The sequence below is a fragment of the Falco peregrinus genome, chromosome 7 (genome assembly GCF_023634155.1).
Source record: "Falco peregrinus isolate bFalPer1 chromosome 7, bFalPer1.pri, whole genome shotgun sequence".
Taxonomy (NCBI): Eukaryota; Metazoa; Chordata; class Aves; order Falconiformes; family Falconidae; genus Falco; species Falco peregrinus.
In genome coordinates this window covers 85,944,135-85,965,010 of record NC_073727.1, presented here as the reverse complement: position 1 = coordinate 85,965,010, position 20,876 = coordinate 85,944,135, and the positions used below count along the sequence as shown (strand labels likewise).

At 40.4% G+C, this 20,876-nt stretch overlaps 2 protein-coding genes across 4 annotated transcripts in view; one reads left to right on the top strand and one right to left on the bottom strand.

The window, feature by feature from the left end:
• The first annotated feature begins 5,805 nt into the window (after positions 1-5,805).
• GJB7 (gap junction protein beta 7) lies at positions 5,806-12,304 on the top strand. 2 transcript variants are annotated; one of them, XM_005236914.3, is made up of 2 exons: positions 5,806-6,511; positions 12,168-12,304. In XM_005236914.3, the coding sequence occupies exons 1-2, from the start codon at positions 5,818-5,820 to the stop codon at positions 12,302-12,304; spliced, it is 831 nt and encodes a 276-aa protein (XP_005236971.1). In that variant the 5' UTR covers positions 5,806-5,817. The 2 variants fall into 2 exon arrangements, with proteins under 2 accessions (XP_005236971.1, XP_027641779.1); XM_027785978.2 differs by lacking the exon at positions 12,168-12,304 and having other exon boundaries at positions 5,806-7,609.
• The window catches only part of ZNF292 (zinc finger protein 292), a 55,570-nt gene continuing 46,439 nt past the window's right edge, over positions 11,746-20,876 (bottom strand). For both annotated transcript variants that reach the window (XM_055810033.1, XM_027785977.2), the window contains one exon: positions 11,746-20,591. In XM_055810033.1, the coding sequence (XP_055666008.1) occupies positions 13,410-20,591 (7,182 nt within the window). In that variant the 3' untranslated portion in view covers positions 11,746-13,409. The remainder of the gene's footprint in view (positions 20,592-20,876) is intronic.

Genomic DNA, 20,876 nt, shown 5'->3' with positions numbered 1-20,876 from the left:
GAGGGATTTTTTGTTGACATTGGAAGAGTATGGGAGAGGTGGCTTATCTCTTTGGTGTGAAGGTGATGAGAAATGCAGTAGTAGTTGTGTAGACGAAATACAGACATCATGACTTCAAAAAAAAATTAAGTCATTTTGGCTTTAATTTTTTTTAATTACATAGTTTACCAAAGTAACAAAGAAAACAGTGAACTGTGTCTGCCCTCTCTCAAAACCCATTCATTGCTGCAGAGGAGAGACCGCAGCAATTAGCAGCTGGCAAAGCATCACACTCAGCAGCTGCTGGGTTATTAAGTGGTGTTTGTGGTTTCCCTAAGTACAAAACAAGATGGGATTTTGCCATCACTGGCTATAGAAAAGAGCGCCAAGCCTGCTTAAGGTTACAAAGCCTACTGAAGATGTAGTTTAGAAGTGATATTTTCAGAGAAGTGAATGTTTGGCAGCTAAGATCCTGAAGCCCAGAAAGGAAGGAGATTTGTCCCCAGCTGCTGTGGAAGCTTATGTGAAAGTCAGGTGTAAAGGCCAAAGCAACCAGCTCTGGTCTCGTGCTAAATGACCAAGTAAGCTCTCTTGCATCTAGTCTTTTCCTTCCTGTAGTTAGTTGGTAAATAAATACCTAGGCTAATTTTTATGACTTCTCTGTTTTCTCTTGTTGACTCTTTCACAAGTGCCTGGAAATCGCCTTACACTGGCACTCCCACTGTTGGACAAGAAACAAAGGCACTGCAAGGTTAGTGAGTCGTAGCAATAGTTTTTCAGCTCCTATCACAGATGTGCAACGGTTTGGATAGCTGGTGCACACGCAGCTTGGTTGGGTGACTTAGAATGGAGTTACACTGCACCTTGGTGTAGCCAGGAGGTTTCCTGCTCCCCCTTCTTCTGTAGCAGAGCACTGGAAGAGATGCACTGTGCTGGGGTGGGGAGGCTAGTGGAGCTTCCATCAGTTTAAGAGCAGACTGAACTGTCAGGAACAGTACAAGCGCAACCAAGCCTTCTTGGGGCCAGAGAATGAACCAAATCTGTTCCATGGGTAGTCCATGAAACAAGTGCAAAGACTCAGTGACCATAAAATGGTTCCTTGTATCAGGAACCAAAGAAAATAAGGGGAAAATGCAGATACTGAATGAACATCTGAAGCTAAATTTCGTTCCTTGTTGTTTATGGAACCCACTGTGGCAGTATTTTTTTTTCTTTTCCTCGTAACACTGAGATGATCCTTGGTGTTAAAAAAAAGCAAAAAAGAGCCGCAATGATGCTTTAGGTTGTAAAACAAAAACAACGGAGGGTGAACTCTCAGGATTGTTACCAGCTCTGCTTTTTTATGATCCTATATTCTTCTCCGTGATTTTCTACTTTTACTCTCTGCTTTATCATTTTTGCCACAATTTATGGGTCTCTTTCTTCCCGTAAAAAAAAAAAAAAAAAGAAAAAAAAAGGCTAAGTTGTAGGTGCAGCAAAATACTCCCATTAGCAATCTTTGTATCAGAATAAGAAAGTGTTTTTCCATTTCTCAGCATGTGAGGATTATTCAGCTTGCTTGTACAGAATTCATACTATTCCCAAGCTCATGTCCTTTCTGTTATTTCTCACCGTTCTATCTCCATTTCCTATAATACTGCACCTTCTTCCTGTAATTTGCCTGCTGCCCAAGCTCCAAGCTGCCTGCCCCTAACACTCTGAATGCTTTCCCCACTTCCTCTCTACTTAGTTTGATCTTGCATTTTCTTACTTTTTTCCCCATTTTCTTCTACACAAAGATACCTTTTCTGCTTTTAAAGTAATTAAATTAGCAAAGCTGATTGAAATCTAGGTGAACTAATTCTCTGAGTGCTATGCTTTTCAATGGATGCGTTGCTCAATACACATTAGCCAGCCTTCTGTAGACCTCATTGAATGCCAGAAATGATTATTTGATGAATATATTCAACAACAACAGCATTATTCAAACACTTTGCCCAATAAATTACATTCAGCACAATCAGAAGTTAATGGTGTATTCAGGTTGCTGTTTGCTCATGAGAGCATGTGTGCAGCCGTAAGGAGGGAAATCAAGTCACTGATAACATCTGAGGGAAACGGGCTGTGGAGGCTCTTCTGGTCATTTGTGTCTCTAGTGAGCAGGACAAACTGTGTGGGTGTTGGGGTGTGTGTGTGTTTAAATCTAGGGAATAAATGATACATGTGAGGAGGAAGAGAGATTACCTGCCCCATTGCCTGGCTGGTAGCAGAAGCAGCCCAGGCACTTGTTTTCACGCTCATCCCCAGTACTTCAGCTAGAAAGGAGTACAACGAATCGACGTATCTCTAATCTTCAGCTTCTGCCCGAGTTGTGGTGTGTGTGCGTGTATGTGTGTGGAGCAGGTGGTTGAAGTAAATTGCAATAGAGGCTAAGTCTTTTTGTGGTCTTTATGTCCACAGTGCCAAACAGATCCCCTTTTAACCCTTTTGTTGCTTTTTTTTAAACCTTTGAGTAATTTCATTGTTAGCCCCAACACTGGATATTACCTCGATGCAAATTAATGTCATCTACATTTTCCACGATCTGCTCAATTTCTTTAGCCAGCTTCCTTTCTTGACTCCCTTTGATTCATTCTGAACCTCCTTGGAACGCTAAGGGTGAAATTTCTCTTTGGCTACAAGGATTTGGATCGCATTTTTTCATCTCTAGTCTTTATATTAGTCAGAATATAATTTTGCTGAAGTGTCATGCTCTGACACTACGCTTGGCATCTGCTTCCACCTGTACTGCCACTTGCAGAAGTGTTGAAAACCTCATACACTGTCATCTTTTTCCTGCTGCTCAATTGTGTGCTTACTTGAAGATTTCCCTTTTTTTGTTGTCTGAATCCTCACCTTGCTCTGAATTTCATACAGCCCATGTAATGTCTTTGTCTCCTCTAGCCTCAGCTAACTTAACCTCTCATCAGTCTGTGCCTGCGAAGTCAATTTTATTTTGTTCACCTGTTGAGTAACTCTTTATCTTTGAAGTCCATTTTATTTTTCCCATTCCATATGTTCTTTGCAATGCTTCAGTGAATTAATTGTATTTTCAAAGGATACAAAAGCGTCAGTTAACATCCACAATCTTCTATAGGAACAGTGGTGCATAAAGCAAACATAAGCTTTTAAAGGCACATTTGCAGCTCCTTTGAACAGAGGAGCTGTGCTGGTTACAACCCCAACAATACCATGAAACAGGGTTATCCTATACAACCGCTGCTCGACATCAAGTGAGGGCTGCAAGTGGAAAAATATAACCAAAGCTCTGCAGACTTCTGGCTGCAGAAGCACCGCTGGCTACAAGACCTCCCCAGCAGTCCTTCAAGAAATGTCAGTTTCTCATCCACAGAGCACATAGACCAGGAACCACCTTTAGTTCTGTGAAGTCCCTGCTGCCTCACTGCCAGACATCTAGGCGGCAGAATGTGTTGCTGTCTTTCAAATAGCTTTGCAGAAATTTAATCCATCCGATCTTCTGGCTGGCTAGAATTTGCCCATTGCTCAGGATCTGCTGGACATTTTCATCAAATCCTTGATCTGCACTTCTTTGGGCAGGACTTTCTTTTCCCCTTCACATCCTCCTCCTCAACATAGGACTGGCAAAATAAAGTTGTTCTTTTCTAATCCCTTTTGTTGCTCAGGTAAAGAAGCAGTGGTTCAGCTTTGGGAAAAAAAAGAGACCTCAAGGTAAATGTCTCAGTCTGTGTTTAGGTATCTGCATGGCCTGATTTCCACCAGTGTTGGTTCCCACTGATTTTTGTGCCTTGCTGGTGACCCAGCATGGCTTTCATTTCCGTCCTGACTTGTTCAGCTGGAGGCTCAGAACTGGTGTAACCCCAGTCATAGATTGACAGCTGACATTATGGGTTTTATATTAGTAAAGGGAAGGAGCAGCTCTTACGGCCATTAGCAAAAGGCCACTCACAGCTGTACTAATTTTCCATGGGATAACAAAATTCAGTCTTCCCTTTATCTTAAAATCCTAGGAAAGGCCTTTTGAGGTTTTCCTTCAGATCTCCTCTAGAGGACAGCTCATCCACAAGATGTGTTCATAGGTGTTAATATTCATGCTCGCTCACGTGAGCGTTTTGTTTCCTTGCCTGTGCTTTATCACATAGCAGTATCTTCGTGCTTTGCCATTCACCTCCTTTGAGACTGACGTATTGACTGCATTACTTATCTAGAAAGCATTAAAGCCCTAGTGCTGATGTCTTGAAGAGCTTGATTTAAACTTCTTATTGAGCTCTAATTGCAGACATGGAGGACAGAAATAGCTCTTTAATGATAAAGTCACCACCCTGCCAAACATATTTAAAAGCATACAAGCGTATGTCTGATAGGATATAAACCAACTGATATTCCCCTGTTATTCTTTTTTATTTGCAGCATAAAGGAGTAGCTTGGTAACTGTTCTGCGTGAGAACACCTTTTTTTCAACATCCCTCCCAGTATAAATCAGCAACATACTAATTTCTGCAGCAGTCCCTCAGCTCCTCGAGTAAGTCACCAGCTCTCACGGTAGCCATGTAGCAACACCCAAATAGGCCATAGGCAGCGGTAATGATGGGCTGCAGAATCAAGGGAGAGCAAAAGAAGAACTTTCCATCTGTGTTAAGCTTTGTGATGCTGTGGCCCGATTACTTCTCGTACTTGCTCATACATCAGTACTAACTGCAGCTACAGCATTGGCAGCAGGATTTGCACGTGCCACTGCTGCCCCAGAGAGGTACATTTTTCTCTCCTGCTAGGCAGAGCTTGCAGGAGCAGTAGATAGGATGAGGACATTAAAAGATATTATTATATTTTATTCAACATATATATTAATATATATAATAAGTTACAATTATATATGTAATATAATAGTATTATATTATAGATAATATTAAAAGATAGAAAACACAGATCTGGAAAATTCGCAGATTTCCCGTCTCATGTCTCCCAGCCATTCTGTGTCCTGGGAATACAGCTACTTTTTGCTCTCACGAAACAAAGGAGCTTGGTATCCTTTAAGATCTGCACAGACTTCAAAGGTGGGGTGAGGTGGGAAGGTGACTGTATGCTTTCGGTGGTTATCTCAGGTCTTCTTTTGACTTTGAGTGTGGCTGCCAATGGCTTCTTAGGCAGCTCTTCTTTTCCAGAAGTGTTCTAGGACATGGTTGAGACTTGTGCAGAAAAAAACCTATTAAAAAATCCAATTTTTGAAGTAAAGTTCAACACAATTCTTAAATAATGAGAAATATGACAAATAAAATCTAAGGAAGTAGGACAGGATTTAAAATATTGCACAAGTTTACCGAGAAGTTAGATCACAGATAAAAAGCAAACAATTTGCATTTTGTTAGTCAACTTATTATGGGACACGTGGCTCCTATACAAAAATTTGAACTTGAAATCTGATTTAACTGTGCTTAGTATTTGCATAACTGACAGGGCTAAGTTAAGTGTACCTCAGTGGTAGGCTGCTAGCCTGAACTCGCCAGAGAAAGCTCTACCTGACGCTTGGGAGACCCTTGGGAATAACAGGCACGTTTACTTGCAGAGGACAGTTTAACAGTACAATTAGGCTTCAGTCCAATTGACAAAACCTATTTTAACAGTAAATAAATTTTGTGTAACAGCCTCAGAAGGTACAAATTATCAGAACTAAGAGCAGTTTGTTGCTGTTGTTTTCCTTTTTAAATAATAATTTTAAGTTGCCTAGCTACTGGTTATGTTTCACCTTGAAATGAGCGTTTCGTTTTTCTTCACCCAAGAGAAAGCATCTCTCTGATCTTGTGTTTCTTCAATAGAGCTTTCCTTCTTTCCTTGAGAAGAAAAATGAGCTGGGGATTCCTACGTGACCTGCTGAGTGGAGTGAATAAATATTCAACAGGAATTGGAAGAATTTGGGTAGCAGTTGTGTTCATGTTCCGCTTACTGGTTTACATTGTGGCCGCAGAAAACATCTGGAAATATGAACATGATGAATTTGAATGTAATACCAAGCAGCCTGGTTGTGAAAATGTCTGCTTTGACCATTTTTTTCCTGTCTCCCACATCAGACTTTGGGCTTTGCAATTAATCATGGTCTCCACACCTTCACTCTTGGTTGTTTTTCATGTTGCTTACCGAGAGAACAGAGAGAAACACCGCAACCAGAAACTTTATAAAAGTCCAGGACAGATAGATGGTGGATTGCTGTGCACTTACCTTGTCAGCATTATTTTAAAAACAGGATTTGAAGTAGTGTTTCTTGTTCTGTTTTATAAATTGTACAATGGATTCAAAGTGCCACGTCTTGTGACATGTGACATAAGACCATGTCCCAATACCGTAGACTGCTATATTTCCAAACCCACAGAGAAGATGATTTTCCTCTATTTACTGGTGGCAACGTCATGCCTGTGCATTTTGTTAAATTTAAGTGAATTGAGTTATCTCATTTTCAAATACTCCATAAAATGTTATCTGAAGAAGTACATAAAAGAACATCAAGGCTTGAAAAGCAATTGCCACAAATCAAAAATCATCTGTGACGACAGACGAGCAGCTGCAGGACATTTCCACCACAGCTCCCTGTCCTTGTCTCTGAATATACAGGATGAATGTGGAAAAAGTTCCCTATTGCCTTGAAAGAAGGCTAGAGAGCACCTTCCTGTTACACAAGCTGTATCTCATGAATTGTTTTTCCAATCAGTGCTTTACAGAACTGGAAGGATAGCTACGTAAGAAATACTTTTTCTCTATTAGTTCCTCCTTACTTGAGCAGATATATTCAGTTGCATTATGTATGCCATACACAGAATAATCTAGATCTTTTCATGATGAAACGAGAGGTGTAGCGGTCTGAAAATTCTGTGAAGTTTTAATATAAACACAGATGCTTATGATAAATCATGTTGAAACAATTGCTCAGACAGTTGTGTCTTGAGTATTACACAAATTGCTTTGGTACAAGCAAAGAGGCTTTTTAAATGCAGAGCTGGAAGAACCTGGAATTGATCAAGACACTGAACAGTACGGTGCTGTACAGCGTTTGTCAGGTGGGTGGATGTGATAACTCTTGAAGTTGCAATTGGAAAGTGCTAGCATACAGTGGTTGCTAGTGTCTTGGAAGTGAGCTGGATGCTCACAAGCCCATTCCACTCTACCACTGTAAAACATGTCCAAAAAAAAAAAAAAAAAAAAAAAAAGAAAAAGGAGCAGATAGACACATCTAGTTTAGCCCCTGGTGATAAAGACAGACCTGGTTATTTAGCTATTTGTGGAGCACCTCCTTCTGAAGGTATGTGAGTCCTTTACAGTTTTTAGGGTATTTCTCATCAGAACACATCATGTACAAAAAGGTACTTGCTCAGACTTCTACAGGCAGCATATATCAGAGTACGGAGTTAACTCCTGGTCACCTGCACGAAGCAGCTCCTGAGCCCCCAGACTTTTATTCTGCTGTGCAGCTGTGGCATTTAAGGGAAAAGATCATTCCTAGTTCCCTAAGATCTGAGTAGAGAAGTGTAGACTGCACAATATGGCAAAACAGTAGCCAGTAATCCTAGTATTCAGTAGCCAGGAATCTGGTCCCTTTAGTAAGGCTGAAGGCACTGCTACTCCTTCGGTAGGTTGCTCTGCCATAGAAGAATGTGTGAAATCTAAAAATATGAAAAGCCTCCAGGAGAAGCAAAGTAAAAAAACCCCACAGCTATTTCCCCCATATCCCCCCCCCCCCCCCCCCCTTTCAGAGCATCTCTGACACCACACACCTCTGCCCTTTATTATGCGTTGCTTGGGCTAACAGGAAAGGGACAGAAATTAGCCAAGACATTTTCTGGTAAACCTAAACCTAGACTTCTGAAACTATCCAGACTTCTGAAATGATAGAAATTAGTGCCAAAAATTACTTATTTCAGGGTAGTGTTCTCTTTCCATTGCTGGGATGAAAGGCCTTCAGATAAGTACTGAGCCTCACTGAAATACACCCTTTAGAGATAACCACTGCCTGCAGTAAGCAGAGCTGCCTGAATGTTCAACCAATTTTATTGTGACCGGATAAAAAGAAACAGTACCAAAAGCATGTAACCCTTTTTTCACTCTAAAAGCCTCCAGCTTTAGTTACAGTGTGTTACTTTTATGAGTACTGGGGTAGCGGTTATTGAATTAAGAACAAATGAATAAGCTATCTGCTTTTGACTCTGATTTTCAAGCTTTTTTTTGCTAACGTAAATCTGCTTTTATAAAAGGTGAAATAACATTTGTTGCTGCTGAACTTAACAGAGACAGCTTGCCAGCTTGTGGCCAGTTAAAGTTTTACATCATGAGTGGCGCTGAATCAGTGTGTATATTGAGACAATGCACTTTAGACAATTCAGAACATCTTCTGTTAAATCTCTACGTACACAGAATATGGCTTATGACAGAAATGCCGTTAGAAACTCTTGCAGCTACTGAGCAAAACCCACCAAGCAGTGCATGAAGCAAAGCCATTGCCCATCAGCCCTGTGTAACCGTGACCGCCACAGTTTGAGTAACAGAACAACACGCAAAATTATCTTGGCTCTTTTGTACCCTAATGCATCATTTTTTAAGACAAGGGCAACACTATCAAAATAAAAAATGCTTCCAAAATGTCCGTTTTTTACTTATTGAGGCCAGATTTTAAGACAGTACATGAATGAAAAAGTATTCATTCGTTTTTTAAAAACAAGTTTTATTTGAGGGAAAACAAAGAGAAGCAAACACAGTTTACTCAACACAGGTTTCTGATTAATTTTGTGCATTAGCTGCTCTCTAATAAAAATGTATATTAAGTCAGGGCTTCAGTGGTTTTAGACCATCCCCTAAAGCCCTGTGGCGTTAGAGGTTCCCACTTAGACCAAAAATTTTCCTGTGAAACAAGAACTTTTAATTCTTTGGAATGTATATTCAAGGTTTTATTTCTATCTTCAATAGCCATGAAATGATAAATAAAATTCCAAAATCACCAGGTTTTCAAGTCTTGGAGGATACTTCAGTATTGACAAAGCCAGTACCTTACATAAGAAATATTCTGAAAAATTGTGTACAATCTTTGTGTAACCCCTGATGAACTCGCAGCAAACCACCAAGTGGCTTTTATGTCATGCGCTGCAAAATTAGGAGTGTTTGACAGAGCTGCTAATGAAATGAGCATCACACAAAGCAACTCTGTCAGATCTATCTAACCTGAGAGAACAGAAACAAACTAATCTACTTTCTGAACCATTGTTCTTGGCCAGTATTTGATCTTTTACTGGCTTCTTCCCATCCACAATCCTTTCCCCCACCTTTATACTTCTTTGTGCTCCAGTGTAATTTTCACTCACCCATCCGTCCCTGAAGTCATTTGCTCTTACACTTTTGGTTCAAATGAGTTTGTAGGCTCAGTCCCTAAACTAAAGGTTTAAGGGCTTTTTTGTGTATTCAACTTTCAAGTCACTTGGACAAGTTTAAGAAAATTTCAGTTCAAGTGGTATGGTTATTTATGAAGTGTAAAAGTATGTCTCCTCAAACACACAGCAAATGGTAGGAAGCCGATCTAAGCCCACACTGTAATGAAGAAACATGATCACTTCATACACATTCATACAAAAAAATTACTTACCTCGCTCATATTTCAAAACATCTCTGCAAACACTAAAAGATCCAAGTCTTATATAGATCCTCATTTTCTTTAAAAGCCAAGTAATCTCCTTGCCTTGTGACAGCTCAGGTTTGAAAAAAAGTCACAGGAAAAAAAAAAATTGTTACTTGCCAATAGTTCTTTCCTCTGCTCCCATCTCCAGTACCCCTGGCCCTGTTTCCCACCCCTTCTACAGGACCATCTTCTCCGTACCAAGGCTCCAGCAAGCAGCAGGCAGAGCAGGAGCAGAAGCAGAAGCTCCTCTCGCCCAGCCGGCCTCAGCCTCGGGGCAGCGTGTCCCTGCGCCCGCAGCTGGGAGCCCCAACCAACTCCTGGGCATAGAAACCAATTGCAATACAGCCAACTACTTGTCCTCACCTGAACCAGTGGCTGTTTCTAGAGTTAAGTTTTACAGGCATCGCTCCCTTGCTATCTAACAGCTGTAGGCAGGACATCCCAGCAGAATACTCTAGGACCAACAGTCCTTCCATCCCGCTGATGACAACCACCCCAACACATGTGAGGACAAACGCACTACTCAAATTAGGCCTCAGACAATTTAAGATTTCTTTAGAAACAGCCAACCACAAGAGGCTGATTGCCAGTTTAAAGATGTCTTTCCATCACGTAACAGTCTGTATCCAGACTCTTTTGCCTTGGTTGCTTCCTGATCAGCAACTCCTGTTGTAGTCGTCATATTCCTCATGGTGACAAGGGTTTCAAAAAAAAGCACCTCTGCTCAAATGCACCACTGATGTCTGGAAGACAGAGACACAGAGGGGAAGGAGAGAGAGGGGAAGAGGACGGAGAGGGACCAGGTGTCAGGGCAGGGGCCAGCAGCACCTATGGGTGTCAGGGCAGCCCGCAGGCTGAGGTGGTGCTGGTACAGCTGGGCTCAGCCAGCCCGCAGCCCCATCCCGCCCGGCAGCCCCAAGGGCAGGGGTACGGCTCCAGACTCTGCAAGAGCTGTCAGTTCAGGCATGCTACTGCACCTATATAGCAGGAGATTCTTATACATCAGTCATCATAATACAAATACCGAATATATTTCCTCAAAAACTTTTGTTGGTGGCTTCATTAAACCACAGTGCCCTCCCCTTCCATGACATCTTAAATCACACCCTGCCTTTGGCCCCTTGCTTTAAGTTTAAATTTGCATTTTTTTTAAAAAGGAAAAAAAAAAAATCATGATAGCTTACCTGTTGGAGAGGCTGTCAATACCCACATAAAAGGGAGTGTGCTGTGGAGGGCACAGACTATATTGGTACTACATCTACTTTAATTGGATTAATTGGGATAAGAATGAGACAGTATTTGAAATTTCATTCTCAGAAATTCAGACCCTACTTTCAGATCCAAACCAGAAATTATTTCCTGGCTATTTAGGACACTGGATTTTGTTTTTTCTTTTTTAAAGAAATAGTATTCTAGTGTAGCACTGTGGAGCTAAATAGTTGTATGCTATTCTCAGTCTAAAAACGGCAAATGATGCACTACGTACATTAGGAATGTCAATGTTGAAACTATTTAACTTACACAACACAAAATTATTCTAAAAATTAAGTTGTGAGGTCTGTCAACAGTTATTACAGTGGTTAGGTACATCTGAAAACATGATTTCAGGCAAGCTTTGTGAATCCACTCCAGAGGAGGTTCTTGGTCCTCTTCTCCCCTGCAGAAGATCCCCTCTACAATCACCGCGGCTGGCATCCAACAACAACCCCCATCCAGGGAGACGGCGCAACCTCTGGCAGGTAGAACATGGTATCATGTGCTTATAGCAAATATAATGATCTCTCCTCGAGTTAAAATGTAAGGATTTCTTTTGGTTTTATCATTCTCAGATAGCACCTTTGATTTACTAACTTTGCAGAATTATCAGTTTAGTCACTTGGGAGGGATTAAAGCGAGAGGAGCGAAGGAGCTTCGTTCAAATGGAAGCACGGGCCTCCTGTGCGGGTATGCAATTTAGCACCAGGTAGGAAACCAAGGGCTATGCCCAAGCTGAAATGTTGTTGCCTTTCTGATTTTCATACATAATCCTCACTCTCACAGGAAGTCGCTTCATTTGGTTGTAGGAATGTGCCCTCTGCATTGATATTCAAGTAAACTGTCAAAGATTCCAGGTGAATAGCTTAAGAGCAATCAAGTGTAGCATTTAATGCAAAGCTTTACATGGCAAGACAAGTTTATAGAAAAAAAAAGTATCAAGCCAATCTCTCCCAAGATAAAGACTATTTTATATTACTGAAGGTAGGTCACATCCAGTAATGAGAATAAGCCAAGAAAAATTTTTGGTACCACACAATCCAGCTGGCTCTTCCCAACCGAGTTAGGCATAATCACGCATGAAAAACAACACTTGAAGATTCCTGGGTACTGACCACTCCCACCAACGCATTCACACTTTTGGTTACTCAACAAAGTGGATACCTGTCATTTCTGTTAGCAGCATACAGAGAAATTGCTCCAATCCCGGGCACTACAAGCGGCACCGCTTCTGAGGCTTGTTCCAGTGTGGAAAAGAGAGAGGTGGCGAGAGTGCTGCCAGATACAGTCAGCGAGAGGCAGAAGAGCACGGAGGGAGTCTATGCCATCAATAGAGCACAACCACCGAGTTTATCTGTAAGATCACAATCTCACTTCCCTTTCAGAAAGTGCCTTGTTTATTCAGTTTTTAATGGTATGGCATAAAGACTCACGTATTCTATAGATAGATACCAAATTGGTATTATCAAAATAAACCATCTGTTTTATAAACCCACTATTTACAAAAACGGTTTCTGAAGTTTTTTTGTTTTGTTTTTTTAACAAAAATTAAACTATACACCAATCTAAGTTACAGAAACAAAAATAACCTTTATAAGATCACATGTATAAAACAAGAAATGAAATGTGATTTTATTTAAGGCAATACTGGGCTACTTCACAAATCACCACCTCAAATATATACACTGCTCCACACTACTAATTTTCTATCACATTCACAATGGATTCTTTAATACCAAATATTGTTTTAAATCTCCAATGTAGCAAACTATTTTTATTCACATTTCCATTTTTATTATGGAATCATAAATGCTTTGTATCCAATTAAAAGCAATGAAAAATGTAGCTATAAGAAAACTATTATATTTATGTGTTAACTACATATGAATATCATCCATAGATACTGGATGTTAAAATTTACAAAAATGAGAGCGTGTCAGTACGTTTAACCTATGAAATGTGATCTTATCCAGCTCCTCTCCTGTAAATAAATGCTTTATGCAAAATAAACTGGATATGACAGACTTAGCTAGTTTTAGTTCAAAAGTTCTTAATTTAAAATGAGTAAAGGACAGCTTTAAAAACTTGCTTACTTAGTTACAAATTAAAATTCCGAATATAAATGTGTCATTTAATAGTTTAGACTTACAGACTGCTGGTGGCAGCAAATGATTTACAATAATAAATATATACAAAAAAAATGTATCTACAAATAAAGAGTACTGTTATATAGGAGAAGTAACCTGGTGAAAGATACCAATCACAGACAACTCACAAAGATTTAGTTCATGGAAAGGACATCTGATAGAAAGTTGAGGTTTCGATCAAGTATTTACAAAACTGAAGCAATTACTCTGTTCTTCAAGTCCCATAGGGATAAAAACAAATAAGACATTTACATGACTCATGTCATGTTTTTTGCTAGATTAAATCACTTCAAAATAAAAGAGCTCCACAGTTACTAGCATGCTTGATGGCTTCCTATTCAAAATAAATTTTATTACAGATCGTGGTTAAACACATTAGGTTTTCAGTATTTTGCCTCCCCTTCCTCGGCACCCATAACAATTACTTTTGCAGCTGTAACCTCTGGATTATCCTCCCAACGTCCTTCGAGCTTTCTCAAACTGACGATAGGTTTCATTTCCTGAAGTTGCTTCAACACACGCTCAGCGCAGTCTTTAAGAGTCTTGTCTAAAACTATCTTTACATTATCACCACATGGAAGCCGTGATGGGTTGGCAAACGGTACGAGGGTTTCAGTTTCAGAACATGACCAAGTGACATTACTTGCTACGGAGGTCTTCTCATTGGACTTTCGCGAGTTTGAATGGGATCCTTTTTTGGTTCCGCTGCTATGGTACTCTCTTTCAGTGTTTTTCTTTTGCTTCACAGCAGACTCTTCAAGGAACTTAAGGAATGACACTTCAAAACCCATTGGCTTAAATGAGCTCCAGTCAAAAGCTGCAGGTTGCTCTTCAGCCGTTTGAATGGCGACAGCAGTCTCTTCCTCCCTGGGCATGCTGCTCACATCAGCAGGCAGTACTTCCTCAGTTTTTTCAGCTCTCCTCCTCTTACTCTGAGATACATTTTTTTCTTTGTTTGCTCTTTTTAAGTTGTTTGATTTTTGCTTTTCTGAGGGGCAGGAGGCGGTTTCCTGCAAGTCACTATTTACACTAGAAGAGATTTTCGCTTGATTTTCAGCGCTTGAACAATCCTCGTTAATCAGTTTAGTAATGAATAGTTCTGTCAGTTCATCAACTTCATCCTTCTCACCTTTTTCAGTTTCCTTTTGCGGTAACATAGTTGTGCTTGAATCATTATTGCTCACTACCACACTCTGTTCAGGCTCTTTCACATCACTTTTTTTCTCAGTCTCTTGCTCACCAGAGGCTTCCTTTACTTGTGAGACAGAGTGCTTTTTAGATACAATAAGCAGATTTCTGTGCTGGGAAGTAAATGCTTTGGACAGCTTGTGACATTTGTAATGCCTTATTATGTTACTTTCGCTTGTAACTACAGATGAACATCCCTTTATCATACATGGATACTGAGTTATGAACCTGCTTGTACATTCCGATAACGCATCGTTTCTAGCCTTTATTGAATAAACATGCTTGCCGCGTTTCAGTGAATAGGCCTTATTTTCTTGAACTTGCATTCCTTTTGAGTTTTTGTTTTCCAGGCTGACATTTTTCTTTCGTTTTGTTTTCGCTGACAGCCTGTTACCTTCTTTTCCCGATCTGTTTTTTAGTCCTCTCTGTTTGGACTTCAATGGTTTCTCCTGATTTGCTTTGCTTGAAATGTTTTCCTGACCTGGTGTCAGTCTCCTGGGTCTTATTAGGTGATCTTTATGCTTGTCATTATGTTTGTTAAAAATATGCCTCAAGAGGTTAGACCTAGTAGCATAAATACGGTCACAGCCTTCACAGTCACACTTGAATACACCGTCATCTTCTACTTTGTTTGGCCTTATCTTAATACCGTGATCTGCCTCAAGATGTACAATGTAGTTAAGATATGCTGTAAATGAAGACTTGCATTGAGACTGATCACAAGAAAATCTTCCTGCCTCTGGAGCAGATTTCATATTTCCAATTTGCTCTGGGGTCATGTCATGAAGCTTCATATAATGTTGTATCAAGCTGGTAACTTCCTGGAAGATGCGAGAACAGTCGCTCACCTCACACCTGAATTCTCTGATGGTGGGTTTGGTTTCCACCTCATTGCGTTCCTCTTTGCCTGGCTCGTTCTCCTCCTCCACTTCAGCAGAGAAGGCAGGGAGGTCTGATTTGTGCACAGCTTGGTAATGAAGGATTAGGTTTTGTTGTATCGTAAAAGCTGCGAAGCAGCCCTGATGGACACATCGGTACGGTCTATAAGGGCTGTATCTAGTAGGAAACTCCAGAGATTTTGTTACGGGTTTCCTACGTTTCCTCTCCTCTTTTTCCTTCCTGTACCTCCTAACCTTCCGTACTTTGGCTTGTGCCTGTGTACTACAAATAGAGGCTCCATTATGTTGCCCTGGTGGAACAGAAGCCACTTGGGGAGGTTTTTCCAGTCTTTCAGGGATATTGTTTTCTGGTGTAAGTTTTTCCAAGATTTTTACAGGCTCTACAGCTTCCTTTATCTGAGCTTCTTTGACCAATGGAGCTGCAGCTTTGTTTTCTATTACTAGTGTCTGCAAAGTTTTTACATCAACAGGTTGTGGGGCTGTGTTTACAGTCTCATTTTGAGATCTTCTGCCATAAGGCCTTTTAATTTTTAATTTTACCATCTCCTCTGTCGTAAAATGATGTACAAGCTGACAGTGTGCTCGGAGATTAGAGTTTCTTGTGAACGTTTTTGGACAGGTAGCTACAACACATTTGAACGGGGCATACTTCAGTTGATGTTTCTTAATTTCTAGTATCATTTCTGCAGTGTACTGATGAACCTTGCCATAGTGTTTAAATAATGCATCTTTTGTCATAGCACTATAATTGCAGCCTGGATCCTGACATACAAAAGGCTTATTAACTTTATCACTAAACTGAATGTTACTTGCCTCCAAAGATATCTGGACAAGGGGTTTACTTTCAGTTGATGATACAACAGGAACTGCTGGTGCTAGCGTATCTGCTGGAGGACACTGGGAAACAGGCTCAGAGACCTGAATGGGTGAATCATTTTCTAGTTTCAGTTTTTGCAAGCCCTCCAAAATTTCCAGTATTTGAGTATCATCCTTTTGAGATGTCTCAGACTGAGCAGGGCTACTCTTTGCAGTGGTGACATTCCCCACGTGCACAGCAAATTGTGTAGGAGTAGGTAATTTTACACTATGTGCAGAATTTCCCAAGGAAGCCTGTGCATTATTTGCTTGTAAGCTCTGTCCTGAAGCAGCAACGGTATCCTGAATTTCAGTTTTCACTTCAAGTATCTGTGAATTCATAGCAGTTTTGATTATTTCCAGGGTTTTTTCAAAGTTCTGCATAACACTGTCTTCTGAAATCTGCTCCTCTGAATTTGCTTGGACACAAGAATTTACAGCCATCATTTGGGAATCCCCATTTTCAGTTTTTACTCTTAAAGGGGGTAGCATTGTATGAGCATCGGTATTTGTTTTGAAGTTGTCTTTGATATTGGCCACGAATAACTGATTGTCAACATTATTAAGTTTCTGTGTGAGATTTTCCACCACTGCTTGAGAGCCACAATTTGCCAGTAAGTTGGACTGAAAACCTTCCCCCTGTATTTGCACATTTCCTTCAGTGCTTTTGGTTAGAAGTTCCACAGTTGTATTATTTACTGCTACTTTCTGTGATATATCAGGTACAAGCAAGGGTGTAGTTGCTTTCCTCTTCCTCTTTGAAGCACTGGTTCCCTTCTTATTCAAGTTGCTTGATCCTGAACTCTTGGGACTACTTATAACTGAAACTCGTGAACTGTTCCCTGCGAAGTTGTGTGCTGCTGCAACAGCATTAGAAAATGAGCTAGGACATAAGCCATTTTCAATAGTCTTTCGCATTAAGTCCTCTGTTGCAAGAACTGGCAAACTCTTGCATTCGTTTATTGGAGGAATTTTGGCATTGAGGGTCCTGTTTTGGTCTGTTAGCAGGGTACTGGGGTTACAGACTGTCTGCAGCAGAGGGGACGCAGATGAGTTGGAGAGAACAGCTGCATTTATTGGAGTCGTATCTGTGACGCAACTTGTTGTAACCACGTGTGGAAGTACTTCTGTATTATCAAAGGTACTCGGGATGCCTGCAGTTTCCAAAGCTTGTTTTATAATTTGATTTCCTTCTTCATTCCCACTGGTATTAAAGTTACTCACATTGGCCCGTGGAAACATGGTCTGCAGCAAGGCTGCAGAACGATTTTCAGCTGCAAGTAACTGCAGGAATGATGGATCTTTAAAACATGTCTCTGGATTGAAAGCAGACTCCTGGGGCTGCTGCAAGTTTAGTGAATTTGAGGAAAGAATCATACTGGCAAGCAAAGACTGTCCATTCGCTTGCAGAGCTTCTGGAGAAATTTCTGATCCTTCAAGAGGCTTACAGTAAGATCTCTTAGACAAGTGACCACCAAGTGATCTAGGATTAGTGAAAGCTCTGAAGCACCTGCTACAGATAAATTTGCCATCCCTAATTATTGCTGGCCACTTTGCCCGCTTGTTATGTTTTGGCTTCCTTTCTTTCCCATTTGGGCCCCGGCCACGATCTTTTTTTACTTTTTCTGAAGCTGCATGTTGAGAGCTAGTTTCACTGAAGTTATTTTCATTACCCAATCGCGAGGGAAATATCTGATCAACAATTTCCTCTTTTGGGAAAGCAGAACTAGTGTTTCCTTCTAGTTGTGATGAAAAGTTATTTGTGTCATTGTCCAATTGTGAGAAGACTGAATTTGGAGGATTCTCTGCTGATGAAGGAAAGAGAGACATTGGACCATTTTCTGCAGGCAAAGGCAGAAAAGGATCTGAACCCCCGTCAATATTCAGAGGCATAACTGTTTTTGCCAGATCGTCCAACTGGGAAGGTAAGGTTGCACCAGACATATTTTCCATTTGTGAACATAAAACACTCTCAGGCTCACTTTTAATACGAGTAGACAAACTTGGATTTATGACACTTTCCACTATAGGTAACATAGGACTGGCCAAATTCTCTAGGTGAGTTGGGAAAAGTGTACTTGAGACATGTTGCACTTGACTGGAACAGGTGGGATTCAAATTAGGTTTGTTCTGTGCAGTAAAAGCAGCACCACTTGCATTGCCCACTTGTGATGGCAGAAGATACACAATCTTCCCATCATTCAGCACATTTTGCAGATTGCTGGATTTTCGTGGTTTCTTATTTTTACGCTGCATTTTAAAAGCAGCATATTCATCAGGGTGTGCTGCCTTCATATGTTTGCCAATGCTCTGTGATGAGTTGTATGTTCGAGTACACCCCTCAACCTGACAATTAAATTTCTGAATTGGAGCTGCTGGTGACACAGCTGGAACTAAAGAGCTGTTTATGTTAGGCTGCGAAGGAATAAACGTAATACTTTCTAAAGTTTTTAAAGGCAGGTTATATAGATTAGCGGCAGCCTTAATACTGTCTTCAATTTCAAGTTTGGGAATGGGTACGCTGTTTCGATATCCTGCCTGATTCTGCATGCTGAATGGATTTACAATACTCACTTGTCTTTCTAAGCTTTTTGATTCAAGGGCTTCTGGTTTTAGTGTGTCTGAGGTCACAGAAATATTTTGAATATTCTGAGTCTGACTGAGACAGTCTTCTTCCTTTCTCTCTTGGAAAACTGAAAGACAAGAGTCAACCGACGAGCACAACTGCTGGGCTCCAGGTTTAGTGGTATCTACTTTAACGGCAGTAACAGCCAATTTACCTCTTTTTACAAAGTTATCTCGGATCTTCTGGTTAACAGCAGGCACCTTAATGCTGCTTGCTGGAATTGCCACTTCTGTCTTCACTGAGCCTGCAGGAGACTGCTCCAAACCAGCATTAGGTAAGGAATCGCTTTGCCGCGGTATACTCACTGAAGTATTTACACTTTCATTCCCTTCTGGTTCTGCTTTGATTTGATTCCAGCCAGTGTTTTCTCCTTCAGTAAAACTACTCTGGTTGTCCGCCGGAGGAGATGTCAATTCCTCTTTAACAGCAACTTCGTTGGTATTTTCATTAGCTTTAGAAGACTGACTAAGATCAGGCTGATTAGTCTGGCTTTCAGGCTGTTGCACATTTTCAGGCTGCTTGTTGTGATCGTCAACGTGCTTTTCCAGTTCATTCTGAGAACGGTACACCTTTCCGCAGCCTGTGACTTTGCAGGTATAAGTATTATAGTGTTGTGCTTCATGATCATAGAGTAAATAAGCTTCAGAAAACACTCTGCCACATTTAGGAAACATACACTTTGCCCTGAAGACTTGATGCTCTTTCCTATGTGTCAGCAGCTCAGCATAACTGTTAAAACCAGCCTTACATTTCATCTGTATGCAGATATAAGGTTTGCTGCCACAGTGCATTTGTAAATGATCATTCAGGTGAGTAACACTTACGAAATGTCGTCTACAGTACTGGCAAATCACTTTTTTGCTTTGCATTTCAAGAAAACGTTTAGCTTCTTCATTATCTTTATGCCCCTTTGCATGTGCTATCAGATTTTTAAAATACTTAAAGCCTTTTTTACAAAACGTTACAGGGCAGGTGAATTCATTAACAGGGAGTGGCTTTTGAACTGGCACTATCTCTGGTACATAAGGTTTATCTTTGTCATCATTTTCATCATCTGAGCCATCGTTATCGTTAAACACAATGAAATCTGTTGAATAGAGACTGTTCTTCTTAATGGGTCGCTGCTCCTGTTTGGATACAGAATCAGTTTTCTGATTCTCATTGGCAGCTGCTATTTTAGGAGGTCTTCCCAGTCTCCTCAGTGGTTTCATAGCAGCCAATCTCTCTTTGCTGGACTTTTTAACATGCAAAGTTACATGGGGAACAAAGTTTTCTTTAGAATTAAAATTTTGGGCACAAATAGGGCAACTGTAAATTCCATCTTTATAATGTTTTTGTGCATGCCTAACTATTCTATGACCTAGGAATTCTTTGTCACATAACACGCAATACTGCATATAAGCTTGCCAGTTCCTAAATCTAGCTGATATGAACCCCCTCTCTCTGAGTTTTTTAATTTCTCTCTTTTTCTGCTTTTCATCTCTGATACCCTTAAGGAGGCTTGTAGCTTCATCAAAAGTGCCAGCAAGCCCATTCACAGAAGTTTCTTTAGTCTCTTCTTGGCAATCCTCAACCTTCTCATAAACTTCACTATCGTTTAGTTCGTCTATTGATGACACGATGGATGCCTCCTCTCCCATAAGTGCCAGACACTGACGCTTGAGAGTTTTCCAGTCCCAGAATTCTGGATCAAAAGGCCACTGAGTTTTCAGTACAAGTAAGAGCTCACAGCGCAAAGAATTTGGTATTGGAAGATTCTCTTCATCATACTTCTGGTCAGGTTGATTATATAGCATTTCAACAGCATAATATGCATCCACAGTGGGTTCAAGAAGAAATTCACTCAGCTGACAAGCACGTTTAACCTCCAAATCATCCGGAAGCAAGCAGGAGATAGTCTTGCAAATAGATATCTTTACATCTGTATTTTCACTGGATTCCAAGCGCAATGCTTTCACACACAGTTCAATGCAGGTTGCAAGTCCAGCACCATCAATCTGTAAAGCAAGACTAATTTTAGTAAGTCACCTTATCTTAACCCTTTCTGTATTTGTAAATAAAAGATATCATTATTCAACCCCAAGTGTCAAAAAAAAAAAAAAAAAAAGCACCTGGAATTTGTAATACTACTTTTTACTTTAAGAAACATAGTGGTTTGCCTTTAGATGCTATTCCCTAAGTTTCGTAATTTGTCTTCATGCTACTAAAAAAAAAAATAATGTGAAAGTTTACATACAGCTAAAACAAATTAATTTTATGTCCTGTCTAGTTTGAGGACTTCA

What these genes read in the sequence shown, in the direction of transcription:
- GJB7 (XM_005236914.3), top strand. Translation starts at nt 5,818, where the DNA reads ATGAGCTGGGGATTCCTACGTGACCTGCTGAGTGGAGTGAATAAATAT. An exon ending in CCACAAATCAAAAATCATCT is followed by an intron (nt 6,512 to 12,167) that starts GTGACGACAGAC and finishes TGCCAGATACAG; the next exon opens with TCAGCGAGAGGCAGAAGAGC.